Source organism: Oxyura jamaicensis, chromosome 9 (assembly GCF_011077185.1).
Source record: "Oxyura jamaicensis isolate SHBP4307 breed ruddy duck chromosome 9, BPBGC_Ojam_1.0, whole genome shotgun sequence".
In the NCBI taxonomy this organism is placed as follows: domain Eukaryota; kingdom Metazoa; phylum Chordata; class Aves; order Anseriformes; family Anatidae; genus Oxyura; species Oxyura jamaicensis.
The window spans coordinates 5007284-5020252 of record NC_048901.1 but is presented as its reverse complement, the minus strand read 5'-3'; the positions used below and the strand labels follow the sequence as shown (position 1 = coordinate 5020252).

Here is a 12969-nt window from a genome sequence, read left to right as displayed (position 1 = left end):
AAGAAGCAGAACCGTGAGCTGTCTTGTGCGGCAGCTGAGCAGTAGCTTTCACGACAGATGTCAATTACCCTGATTTGTGTGCTAAAAAAAAGTTTTGAGATGCAGAGCTTGCTTTGCACATATCTGGGTGTACTGTCCGGGGAGGGGTGGGGATACAAGAAAGCAAATGCCTTCTTTTTTGTTCGTGTCCTTGTTGTGCTGCCTCTTGCACCTGTTCCTAGCGTTAGCTCCCTTTGGGATCTTGCAGCAACTCACTTGCAGAGCTCAGCAGGTAGCTCACAGAGCCCTTGCTGAAGCCACCGGCACCCCGAGCAGGTGCTTTGTTATCAGGGACCGAGGCAGGAGAACTGGTCGGTTGTGCTGCTCGTCCAGTTTTCTCCCTGCTGCCTGCCCAGGGATGCCCGGGTGGCTGCGTGGGGCGCGTTGTGCATGGGTGGAGCAGGAGCTGCCAGCAGCAGGACAGCCCTGGTGGCCCTGTGGAGCCGCTGGGGCGCTGGGAGGGACCGGCTGGGGCGGGTGGTGGTTTGGGGTGGTGGCAGAAAAATGTCTCAGGTGCCTCTGCTCTGCAGGACGGGTTAGAAGGGACGGGTTGGGAACTTACGCTTGGCTAGTGTGGGACGGGAGCCAGCTCTCCTCCTCACACTGTGCTACTGCGGTGAGTTGTCAGCGAGACCTGCTCGTGGTCCCAGCTGTGATCGAGTTACAGTGCTGTGTAGGAAAACAGCTGCTGCCTTCGCTGACCGGGATAATGGAAAATCCTTTAATAATTCAGGGGATGAACTCTACTCTTGGGCGGTGGATTTTGCAGCAGAAAAGCTCAGATAACTGTGGTTCTGGGGTGGGCAGGGTGGGAATTCCCTGTGCGGGCTGACAGCCTGTGGCGTTTCCTCTCCCCAGATCGTGATGTACATAGGGCAGGTCTCCAAGGACATCCTGAAGTGGCCTCGTCCCCTCTCGCCACCTGTCGTGAAGCTGGAGATGCGGACGGATGCAGAGTACGGGATGCCTTCCACCCACGCCATGGCAGCTACTGCCATCTCCTTCTCCTTTCTCATTGCAACCATGAACCAGTACGAGGTAAGGGCTAAAAGAAAAAGTGTTAAAAAAAAAAAAAAAAGAAAAAACATAAACAGCAACAAAAAACAAGCCTTCTGGTCTCCTTCCCTCAAACTGCAGAAAACTCCACAAATCCAAAGCTGCTGCCACTTCCAGAGGAGCTATGTTCATTTCCACTGCCACACGCTTCTCCCTGTTACCTATAGCTGGCTGATAATGGATACAGAATAATTTGGGTGGAAGCCTCCTAGCTTTAGCACAAACCCAGCTCAGAGATGCACTGTGGTTTGGAGGTTGTCACCTTCCTGGTGACACTGAGGGAACCATATGTCACCTCTTTTTGCCTGATGCGAGGAGAAGCATCCTTGGAAATCCCCTGACTATTGCTTGTGTTAGGCTAATAGTGCATAACACAATTTAAAAGCCTGTGTATTGCAGAAATAGCATCAGTTTCACAGCACTGCTGCGGTAGGCTGCTTGGGGTGATCCTATAATTATTATTTTTCCCAAACCTTTAACCTTTCATCTTCCTGAAAGCTTTTTCCTGGAAAACCATTGCTCTGCGATGGTTATTTTGATTTCATTTTATGAATCCTAACAGGCATTTCCTGTATTTTAGCAATAATAACTTCCTGGCTGCATCATTTTTAAGCATGTTTCTCATTCTCCTCAAGCGCATTACAAAGATAAAGCCCTATAATCAGTCAAGAGGACTCATGGCCTGGCCGGGAGATCCTCTCGGGTTCCTCCTCAGAGGCCGTGCTGCCTGCCGTCCGCTCCCTGCTGGTTGTACTGCCATCCGGACGCAGATGTGGAGCTGCTTGCAGGGGCTGAGCCTCCTGGTATAAAAGCAGCACGTCTCCTCTGTTCGTCGGGGTGTTGTGATACAGCCGTGCGGGGGTACCCGCTGTCAGGAGTCACTCCATCGCCCCGCCTGTGGTACTTTGTGCTGGGTCTGCCAAAAAGACCTGGTCAGCAGTGCTTTCTCCTCCTTGACTGATAAGCTGCGAGTGGGGCACGCAGCTCTTGTGCTTTTGGAAACGGCTGTGAAACAAAGCTGCTGTAAAATAATTAAATGGTTTAATTGCCTCCATTAAGAAGGAAAAATCTCCCTGTACGTTATAGCGCTGTCTTCCAGAGCTGCCCTCCTCATCAGCTGCTGGCCTGGACCAGCTCCCAGGCTGCAGGGGGAGTAACGTGGGCGTAAATACGCTGGGGGCCTGGAGGAGCGAGGAAGAGAGAGCGCTGCACGAACCGGGGGGGGGGGGCGTCTGCAGCAGGGCCGAGCTGTCTGCGCTGGGGTACGACCGAGGGCAGGCTCGGCAGGAGCTCGTGTGCCCAGCGATGCTGCGGGAGCCTTGCTGCGCTCACCTACGGCCAGCCTGGTCAGGCGCCAGGCTCTGGGGAGGAGATGGAGGCCGGGTTACATTGGGTGAATGCATCTCACTTTTTTATTTTTTATCCTCCAGAAAACTGCCCTTTAGAAAGTGAAACAAACCCATTGGACTTGTTTTCAGTGGAGCCCTAATACAGGATTTGAATGAGTGGAGTAAAGGGCTAACGTGTTAAGCTTATTCTTTATCTAATGTGATTTTTTTACAAAAAAAAAATGATTTATTTCAATAATTCTCCTCATGCTAGTAGGCAACTCAGAGAGGGAATTGTAAAAGGAGCTTTGTAAGAGGCCGATTAAACCTGAAACGCCGGAGGGAAGAGCGGCCCTGACTGCTCTAGCAGCTGGATGGCAGCTTCAGCCCAGACATCGATTTCCCCGCGCCCTGCTGCCGCAGCACTATCGATCCCGCTGCCTTCTGGGCAGACAGCATGGCTCTGGGCTGCCCTCGGGCTGCGAGGCGGCAGCGGAACCGCGGGGATCGCCTGTAGGACGTGCTGCGCCTCTCTTCTGGAGGCCCTCCGCGCTAAGGCCTCACGCCAGGTGGACGCTGAGGGGCAGAATCCTGCGGGTGCCACCTGTTTCCCAGGCCTGCCCCTGCCAGGGCCTTGCCTCAGCTCACTCGGATCTCTTTGGATGGCTTCGGTGTGCGGGGTCCCAGGCTGTGTGGTTCCGTCCCCCTGTGGAAGCGGGTCACGGCCTAATGTGTGCGCTTTTCTTTCTTTCCGCAGTACCCCTTTGAGCTCGGCCTGACGGCGGCGTTCGTGTTCTCCACGCTGGTGTGTCTCAGCAGGCTGTACACGGGGATGCACACCGTGCTGGTGAGGCCACGCTGCCCTGTCCCCTGCTGTCCCCCGCCCTCGCCACGCGCACGGCGCGCCTCTGGCCGCCCGCCCTCCCTGACTGTGGGAGTACGTAAGCTGTGCCTTCAGGGGCAGCTGCGAGGAAACCCCGGGGCTATTGCTGCTTGAACCTGAAGGGGAATTACTGACACAGCCAGGGAATTACTGACACAGCACCACCACGTGTGGGTTTAAAGGCCAGGGGAGGCTGCTGCGGGATGTGGGTTGTCACTCCGTATTTTGAGACGTTAATTGCGAGGAATGCACTGGGGCAGCTGGCGGGGCTCCCTAGCGAGGCTGGCTGTGCGAGAGCAGCCATGTCCTCAGCAGGAGGCACGGCCTGGGCTGGGCACACCGGGGAGCGAGGGGGGCGATCAGAGGTGGGATCAGAGGGACAGCCGGGTTCCTTGGGCCTACAGGGCCGCAGCGACACCAAACAGCATTACAGAGAGCTGCTAGGAGGCAAACCTGTAGGGAACTCATCCCTGCAGGGCTGAGATGCGAAATACGTTGTCTGAAAATAATCACGGGAAGTCTGTGACGCAGGACGAGCTGTTTGGCCGCTTGTTTCGAGGTGTCAGCCCTGCTCTGAGGACCGATTTCGGTGCAACTTGCATCACGCAGTACCTGGTGGGGGAACATCACTGCCCTGTCAGGGAGCTGCCGGGGAGCCGGCTCCTAGGGTGTGAACAGCCGCCAGCAGCTGGAGATGCGCTGCTTGTTGGCTGCATGTGAAGAAATAGTGTGTTTTTTATAACTAATAATGGTGCTATAATAAGGAAAATAGATGAGTGTAAGAAAGAGAGCCCTTTGTGTGATGGTTGTCTATAAAATATAGCCTGACCTCCCAGCCCAGGCCTACTGGATCAAAACAATATCTTAAATCTGATCTGGAGCCATCCTTTCTTCACCAGTGACCTTAAGTCAATCAGTAAAAATTCTTGGCATATTTCCCTTGCCGTTCCATGATAATGAAAGACTCCTCTAAATTTGGATGGGTTTTTAGGGTGAAGAAGAAAAAGTTCTTTGTGCCTCTGACACTATTAAAAAGGGCTTTAAAATTAAGGCGGGGGGGGGAAGCTCCTTCGTGTCACCGTGAGAAATGCTGCCTTTCAGAGGGCCGAGCATCCTTCACCAGGGGCTTCTCTGTGCAGGGAGCTGGGGCAGTGCTGGGCGAGCTGCATGAACGTGGCCTCTCGCCACACATCAGCCTCCTGCGTGCGGCCACAGGTGCTTCTGGAGGGAGGACTGGGGCTCGGGGCTGTGCCCAAGCTGTAGGGACAGTGCATGGCTGGCCTGAACGGCACCCCGTACTGCTGCTGGTGGTGCTGCCTTCTTAACTGAGCTCCTCCTAGAAGTGAATACCGAAGGGTATAATTAAGCAGTCTTAATGTTTTAGTAAAGCGAATGAACAGGTAAAACGTATCCACATAGAGCGTAACTGGGTTTTCCCATTTAAGGACCCAGAGCACCAAGGGCAAGGCGGTTCTCCTGCGCTTTGCTGCGGCTCAGGCTCGTGCTGTGGGGCAGCCCCAGCCCTAAAAAGCCTGTGTCAGCATTGCTGCAGTGCTGCTGGCCTGGGGGGCTCAAAGAGCACAGCCACTGCAGTCAGAAAGGGGTTACCATTAAAGGCCCTCTGCATGCACTCAGTGGTGTGAGAGCTGTCTGTTGCAGTATTCACACCAGGAGTAGGATGATTAGAGGAAAGGGAAGAAGCACCAATGGCCTCAGCTGTTACCAGGGGAGCTTCTGCCTTGGAAGGGGATAGAAGTGACACAGTTGCCTTGTTCAGAGAGAATTTAATTACAAAACCTGCCTCCACTGCCTGAGAGTATTCCCTGTTTGTAGGATGCAGAGGGGAGGCAGGGTCCGTCGCTTCCTCGTGCATCTCCAGTTATGGGGCCTGAGGAGGTGAAAAGTGGGAATGGGAGTTATCTGGAAAGGGAAAAGCAAAAATCTGGGTGCACTTTGAAGCAGACAATCTGTGATTTTACTGAGATTATTTTCAAGGGGAAAAAATAAAAGCAATGGGAGAAACTAAGACTGGGGTTTGGTGGTGTGTTGTCTTTGTTTTGTTTTCCCCAGACAACTGTATTTTGGAAATGTATGTATATATTTCCTCTCCTTCTTAAAACCATGGCCCAGTTTTTGATCCCCATCTCAGTGGGATGAACAGATTTTGGTCTCACCACTGCCAGGGCGTGTTGGAGTCGTCCCATGTTGGAACAGCTGCGTGATGGTGTTCTCCTTGGCACGCAGCATCCCAAATAGATAGGAGAAATACCACAGCAGATCATGTTCAGAAGGGCTTTGTCAGCTGAGGGCAGCCCCCAGAGCAATGTGGGAGGCTTTCATCTCCCCTTTATGCTTTGGGGTCAGCCCTGTCCCACCTTGTGAATGCACCGTGCTGCTGGGCTGTGCTCAGGTGGGTTTCTCCTGGCTGCAGCGCAGACAGCGCCGTGCCCGGCTTTCCCTAATGGGAAAGCAGTCCTGCCTGATGCTGGGGAAATCAAAAGGATGCTTTTTATCACCAAAAAGAAGCCTGAAAGCTGTTTCTCTAAACACAGGGAATTGTTTTTTCCTTTTCTGAAAGCACAGGGTCAGGCTGATGCCTTTATTTTGCCCAGAGCACTCCCCCGGGGACGGGCTGCTCTGTGATGCTCGCCCTGCTCGTTTTCTGTGCTGAATCTCAGGTTTTTAATAACACCATTCATCCTGAAATTATCGTTAAATATTGTAAAGCTGGTAAACAAACAGTGGCACCGTCCTCGTGGGATGAAACACAAGTAAGGCATTTCAGGGTGGAAGGGGGAGTGTTGTGTCACACCAGTGCTGAATGAAGCCAGGGAATTCAGGCAGTAAGTGGCTGCGTACAGAGCAGAACAGAAGTGCTTTTTCCCTGATCATTCAAAGTAATATTTTTGAGTGGTGCTGCGTTTGGGGCGCTGGGTCGATGTTCTGGGGGCTTTTTTGGTGCTTCCAGTTCCAAGCTGCAGCATTGGCTTGGTTTTAGCAGGAGGTGTATAGCAGGGTCTTGCCTTCAGAAAGCCAGACCACGTGTTTTTGCAGTCCTTAAAAAATAAAAAGTAGTGCTGTAAGGCCTTGTGAAAAAAAGCCAAGCCAAGCAGCAGCACCCTGAAGGGCCAGCAGTGAGGGTTAGGGGGCACACCAAAACGAGGGCTTTCCAGCCCAGCTTGACGTATGTGAGGTCCCTCGGGTTGGGGCCGGGTGCTGCGTGGCAGCAGGGGCTGTTTCGGGGTGGAAGCAGCCATGTGGGGCTGCCGCAGTGCTGGCTGGTGCTGAGCCAGCCACAGCATCTCTGGGAAGGCTTTAAATGTCACTGCCTCGGGCAAAATTCACGCCTGCCCCATGTGAGAATTCCTTTGTAATTGCAGGCTGGAGGAGAGGGGGCAAAGAATGTGTTGTGCCAGCACTGGGCATGTCCCCCCCACAGGGAGAAGCTAGGGTCCCTCTCCTAAACGCAGTGTGGAGGTGTCAGAAAAGCAAACTTTCCTCTCAGACATCAGGATAATCCTTCCTCTTCTGGTCTTCCCCCTAGCTGGACAGAGGAGGGGGAAGAACCATTAATCCTGTGCTGCCAGCTGTTGTCCTACAGCCCTGGGCTGGGGCTTGGCCTTGCCTCCCCGTGCTCCCGGCACAAGCCTGTCCCCTGCAGCGCTGGACCCGAGGGACAAGCAAGGTGCAGCCGGAGCCCGCTGGGGCCGTGGGGCACATCCCGTCCTGGCTTCACAGCACTGTCTCCTAAGGGCCCTCTGAAAGGAGGAGGGCCAAGCCTGCATACTGCAAATGGCATAAACCACGGCTCTGTGAGCTCTTTTGGCTGCACACCCCTACCAGTAAGAGATTTCTGGCCATGCACCCCCACACACGTGTGTTTATAGGTTATATACGTGCGCTGTACTAATGCGTGTCTACGTTACAGCATACACCAAAATGGAAACTAAGGGTTGCTAATTAAATTAGCACTAAAGAAACGAGCACTGCTTTTTGAATATATATATTTCTACCAGTAATAAATACATTTGCATTTTCTTCCCACCCCCCAGTGGATCAGCTCGGGCACCCACCCTGGGGACCCAGGTACAAACTGGAGCGGAGTAGGTTGGGTCTGTTAGAACCACCCAAGCTGTGTTACTGCCCAGGGGGTCAGCAAGGGGACGGTGCTGTACCATCTGGGGAGCTTTAGTCAGGTCCCTAAGCAGAGGGTGACGAAAGCTGTAGGGCCAGAACAATGCGGGTGTCAGTGGGGAGGAGGTGCAAATGGAGCCCGCGGGCATCCCTGTTCGGTGAAGTACTTACAGCTGGGACAGAAAAGCACGTGGAGAGCTGCTGGCTTTCCGTCAGGGAGGAGGCATCGGGACGTCAGGACTCTTCCTTCCAATGTAAGGTAGACAGCAGGGTGGGAAGCGGCCTCCACAGCAGTGGTGGGATTTGGGGATGTCTGTGGTGGGATTTGGGGATGTCTGTGCTGGAACAAGCCCCAGCTCCTCGGTGACAGTGCTGTGTGCTGGGGCCAGGCCCGAGCGTGTCTTCGTGTGTAAAATCCTCATCTAAGAACTGGCATCGGAAGATGGGTTATTTTGTGAAATATTGACACCTGATGTTATTTTACGTCTTAGCTATCTGTAAACAACTTTATTTCCACAACTGTCCTAACATAATGGATGAGGAGACAAACGTAGGTGGAAATCCGTATGAGGAACGTGCAGAATGGCACTTGGAGTTGCTTAAAACCAAACGTGCTGTGAATTCATTACCTGGGAGTCGTCAACAGCTGAAGTTTGGGTGTACGTGGGTAATGCGCTTCCCAGAAATTCATTAAATATTTCAGTTGTGAACAAGTCCTCTCATTCCGGCGTAACCAGAAGTAAGTTCTCATAAATAATTCCTGTTGCTCTGTGACCACGCATAGAAGTAGTCAGCTGTCATGACTTGCTGAGGAAGGCACAGTCTTGAGAACAGGACGTTGCTGTATGTGATTAGCTGTAGCATTGGCAGTGAATTTCATGGCCAGAATCCAAAGTCTGTTGCATCCCGGGCAAGACCTGGGGCAGCACGGGGACACTTCCTACACTGCTCTTTATTTGCCTGCTTTCATACAGAGCTGCTGTTTTGGGCTGGCTTCCGTCTGCCTTCCCAGCACTGCTGTTGACAACAACCAAGTTCTCCAAACACCTGATTTGCCTCTGTTAATAAATCAGGTTTTAACTACGGGCTTGCCTCAGGCACTTAAATGCCAGCCAGATTTCGGAGGCTTGGGCAAGAGCTTTCTCACGGGTTTATTCCTGCCCGGAGGTGCCCACCTCTGGCCGGGCTGGCGGTGCTCGTTGCGTCCGCACCGAGCGTTGCTGCCCCGCTTCCTGGGGGCCGTCTCCGACAAAAGACGGCATCCTTCCATTTATGCAGAGCGGGTGATAATCCGATCGGTGCGATGAAATCACTTGTAGGATTATGAGAGAAAGGTTTGTGCTGAGGCAGCTTATAGTAACGTCTGTGAGCTGCAGTTGGGTGCCTGCTTCTGCCATTCGAGTGACGTACAGAGAGTGCCTGTGAAGTGTGAGAGCAGGGCAGAGGAAGAATCTCTTGTTCTGGGCAAAAATGAGTTTGTTCGGGGCAAAAATTGGAGGCGATGGCAGGAATCTGGTGGGGGAGTTGTGGCTGTGTGAGCACACACCTGAGCAGGAGGCAGCGGTGGGAAGAAGCACAAAGGATGCTCTAACGCTTACGCCCCCTCTCGCTTCTGTCTTGTAGCTGTTCGCAAAACCACCCCTCGTTCCCCATCTGCGAACCTGGAGGCATCAGTGGGTGCTGGGGTCAGGCAGTTCTGCTGCTGTTGCACGCTTATGAATGCGGGTGTTGGTGTTCTGCAGTGATCTGGGAACCCGTGTTTGGCCTTTCACCGAGCTTTTGAACGTGATCTCTTTACAGGACGTGATTGGTGGGGCGCTGATCTCGGCTGTGCTGCTCGTGCTCTTGTATCCTGCGTGGGACAGCATAGATCACCTGCTGCTCACCAGCCCCTTCTGCCCGCTGCTGTCCATAGCCGTGCCTCTCGTCCTGTGTTACAACTACCCCAAGCTAGACTACTACAGCCCTACCAGGGGGGACACCACTACTATTTTAGGAGCCGGAGCTGGAGCAACTGTGGGATTTTGGTTAAATAACCAGTACGCGGCACCAGCCTACACCGGCGAAAATTTGGGTTTTCCTCTCATTACCGGTACGACGGTGGTGCTCGTGCTGGCCAGGTTCTTCACAGGGCTCTTTGTTATCCTGCTGACACGTCAGCTGATGAAGAGCATGGTCCTCAGCACGTTATGTTACTGCTACAAGTTCCCCATCAGTGACCTGGAAGCCCGGAGGAGGCTGGAGGTGGAAGTGCCGTATAAATTCGTAACATACTCATCAGTGGGCTTCACCGCTACCGTCATCGTGCCACTATTGCATGGGCTGTTAGGATTGATTTGAGCACGTCTCCCTCCTTGACAAGTAAATCATAGCATCACCATTTCAGGGAGAAGTTGTTCGAGGCGGGTAACTTGATCAAAAAGCATTTGTGCCTTTCTGCACTGGCCCAAAATGCCCGGTTCTGAAGATTGAGGGGAATCACTGAACACAAATAACAGAAATCACTGATCTCACCGCACCCTGTGACAGCCACCCGTGTTCCAGATGGATGTGACAAGCACGGAGCACGAAGCCCCATCCCCACCGGACTGGCTCGCCACGAGTCAGCGGGGCCGGGACGCGGGGCTGGTGCCGTGCCGCTGCCGTGAGCAGTGGGAGCATCCGCCCGGCTGCTTCCACCGCCAGGGACGGCCCCGCTCGGGTACCGCCTTGGCGTTCCCCTGGGGAAGTGCAGTGGTGGGTGTGCTTGCTGCTTGCTTTTCATACCGCCTTCTGGTAGCCAAGCCATTCCTGCAGGCCTGGTTTTACCCATTGCAATCCAATTTTATTAAAAAAAAAAAAAAAGGTAAAGCGGAAGAAAGAAAACCGTAACCCAAAGCATGTTGAGTGATGTCTAACAAATCTCTCTCTAACGTTAACCAGCATCCACCGAGAGATTCTTGTGCTGTACAGCAGAGCAGAGTTACCGCAGCGGTGAGGCTGGCGTTCAGCCTGCTTGCCCCTGAGCTCGCTCCCCGTGCCCGTGGTGCCGGGGGACGGGCAGCGCCCTCAGCGCCTCGCGGCTGATGCTGGGGGTGACCGGGGCACGGCGAGAGGTGGTGCTGAGCTGCCGTAACTTGGTGGTGCTGCGCAGCATCGCGACTGGTCTTCCATGCACCTTGCAATACCTGTATAAAGCTGTAGGGTAGTAGTTAGGGCTGCCGTGGCTTTCATTCTCGGGCTGCGCGTTGATAAATGTGTATCTGCTCCAGGACCGATGAGCTGTTGAGAAATACAGCGGTGAACGCGGTCTGCTTGGCTAGCAAAACATAATGCTGCCGCTGCAGAGCTTCAAGGATGGCCGCTGTGCCTTTTCCTGACAGTGTGTAGTAAAAGAGTTTTAACCATGTACGTTTGTGTTCTTGGCTGCAAAAAAAAAATAAATAAACTTGAGGAATGCAGAGGAGGCGCTTTGCCATCCCTTGGCTGCTTGTACAAATAGAAGCAAGTTCAAAAACCGTAGCTGGAAGCTTTGGCTGACCTGTTGGAGCGCTTGCAAGAGCTGCAAGACTTTAAAATACGGGCAGTAACCTCCAGAAGAAGCCCAGGCAGAAATGTTAGCCGTTTGTAGATTGGCCCAGGCCGTGGCTCAGCTCTTTTAAAAGGGGTTTGTGGGCACGTCTGTCTCCAGGTGTGCATGAGAACAGCTTAATCAAGTTTTCCAGCAGGGCATGAGCGCACTTGCACCTTGTTTGAGCCACCAAAACTGATGGGTCCGTGCTCAGTTGGGCTGCTCTTGGGCTTCTCCTCGTATCCCCCCATCAGACAGCATCCTGGTTCTGGCCCCACCAAGGATCTCTCTGACGCCCGCTGCGTGGGAGCGGAGGCAGCCTGGCAGCGGGGCTGTGTCACGGCGGCTGGGACACAAACCGGGAGCAGCCTCCCAGCGGGTCGGGCGTTGGGCACACGGTGTGGAGTTGGGTGGTCTCGAGAAAGGCGCGGGTCGGCGGGGACGTCGGTGCAGTTGTGTGTGTAAAACTTCACTTCTGAATCACGGCTATTTTATGCTATGAGAGTTTTATAAATTCTACTTGATAAATCCAAGCACTTATATGTTAAATACTGAATAAATATTTTTATCTTTTATAGTATTCACCCGCATGTGGTTCGTGCAATACATGCAAACTGTACTTGGTTCAAAATTTAAAATACAGATATTTTGCGAGATTTGGCGTGGTCGTGTTCATCTTGTCCTCTGTTCCTCCTCGTAAGTGACTGGTAGAAGGGGAGCGACTCGCAGTTTGTTAAGGTCCCCCCGCACAACCCGCTCGTGATCTGCCAACACGCTGCTCTGTCTGCTGGAGGCAGAGGGAGAGCTGTTCTGGTGAGAGGCGTTGGAAGATCTGAGGAAGAACAGAAAACCCGAGAGGACGCAGTACCGGGGACCCTGGAGGGGAGTGAAGCCTCCCAGCCAAGAGAAGACTAAGCAAGGAAGTCCTTAATATTTGACCTAGACACTGGAAATTTGGAAAAATCCTTTTTTTTTTCTGTAGTTTTGCCAGATGAAAGTTATCGGAAAGGGGTTCATTTTCCATAAATCTTGCTACCTCGCATCACCTTTTTCCACCATGGTTTTTGTTCTAAAGAGCTAACGCTCAGACCACACGTATCCTGTACCAAGCTTGTGGTGCAAATGAATCCTGGAGCCCCCATTATAAATTCACTTGCAAATATTGCCGAGGGGCAGACGAAGAAAAATAAAGATCGCAGAGACCTCTGGCTCTGTGTTAGGTACCTCGGTCGTCGAATCCAACTACGAGCAGTTTGTAAATATCCGGCAGTTGGGTCTGGGCCATGCAGTGACTACGCTAGAATTACGTGCCGCTCCCTGCCTGTGCGGGTGCACCGATAATCCTGAGCACGGTGCTCCTGCGAAGCCTGGATTTCAGAGCCGGAGCAGCCTTGCAGGTGCTGCTGGCATCGCGGGCAGCTGGGAGCGGGTCCGGTGGCTCTGGAGAGGCTTCGAATTTAACCTCGCTGTTGACTCTGCTCCTCTGCTCTTGGCAAGCAGTGCCACTTCCCCAGCACAGAGCTGGTGTCCTGCTCGTGGAGCACTTGGCTGCCGACACGACACGAGATGAACCGGGAGAACTGATCCCTGAAAGCCGTGCGAGGCATGCCCCTGCAGCTCAAGCCCCTAGTGCCAACCTAAGCCGGTCTTTACACTGCAAGGACAGTAAATTCACGGGAGAACTGGGACACCCAGAGTCAGAAAATCGTGCGTACAGAAATATATTTAGTGCACACAATATGCCTGTACTCTGCTGAAATGCAAATCTGCCTTATTGTCGTCCTAATCCCCATGCATGACACACTAATAAACAGGGTTTTTTAATACTTACCATCTGTGGTACAGATTGCTTCCCACACTGTGAGCTTGCCTGGTTACAGTTGTGTAGGCATCGGGGAGAGAGATCCTGCACACGGCAAGCTGGATAATCCCTCGGGAGGCTCGGAAAGGCGGGCTGCAGTTTTCTCACTCTCCATGTG

General features: G+C 53.1%; 1 protein-coding gene and 1 long non-coding RNA gene across 2 annotated transcripts in view; one reads left to right on the top strand and one right to left on the bottom strand.

The window, feature by feature from the left end:
- The window catches only part of SGPP2 (sphingosine-1-phosphate phosphatase 2), a 25891-nt gene extending 15889 nt beyond the window's left edge, over window positions 1-10002 (top strand). Inside the window, exons 3-5 of the mRNA XM_035335105.1 lie at window positions 898-1077; window positions 3181-3270; window positions 9241-10002. Coding sequence (XP_035190996.1) covers window positions 898-1077; window positions 3181-3270; window positions 9241-9780 — 810 coding nt within the window. The 3' untranslated portion in view covers window positions 9781-10002. The remainder of the gene's footprint in view (window positions 1-897; window positions 1078-3180; window positions 3271-9240) is intronic.
- On the bottom strand, window positions 2783-12969 carry LOC118171738. The gene is made up of 4 exons (XR_004753355.1): window positions 12822-12969; window positions 6055-6362; window positions 5114-5116; window positions 2783-2793 (listed from the first exon to the last, which is right to left on the bottom strand). It is a non-coding gene; the product is annotated as an uncharacterized LOC118171738 (long non-coding RNA).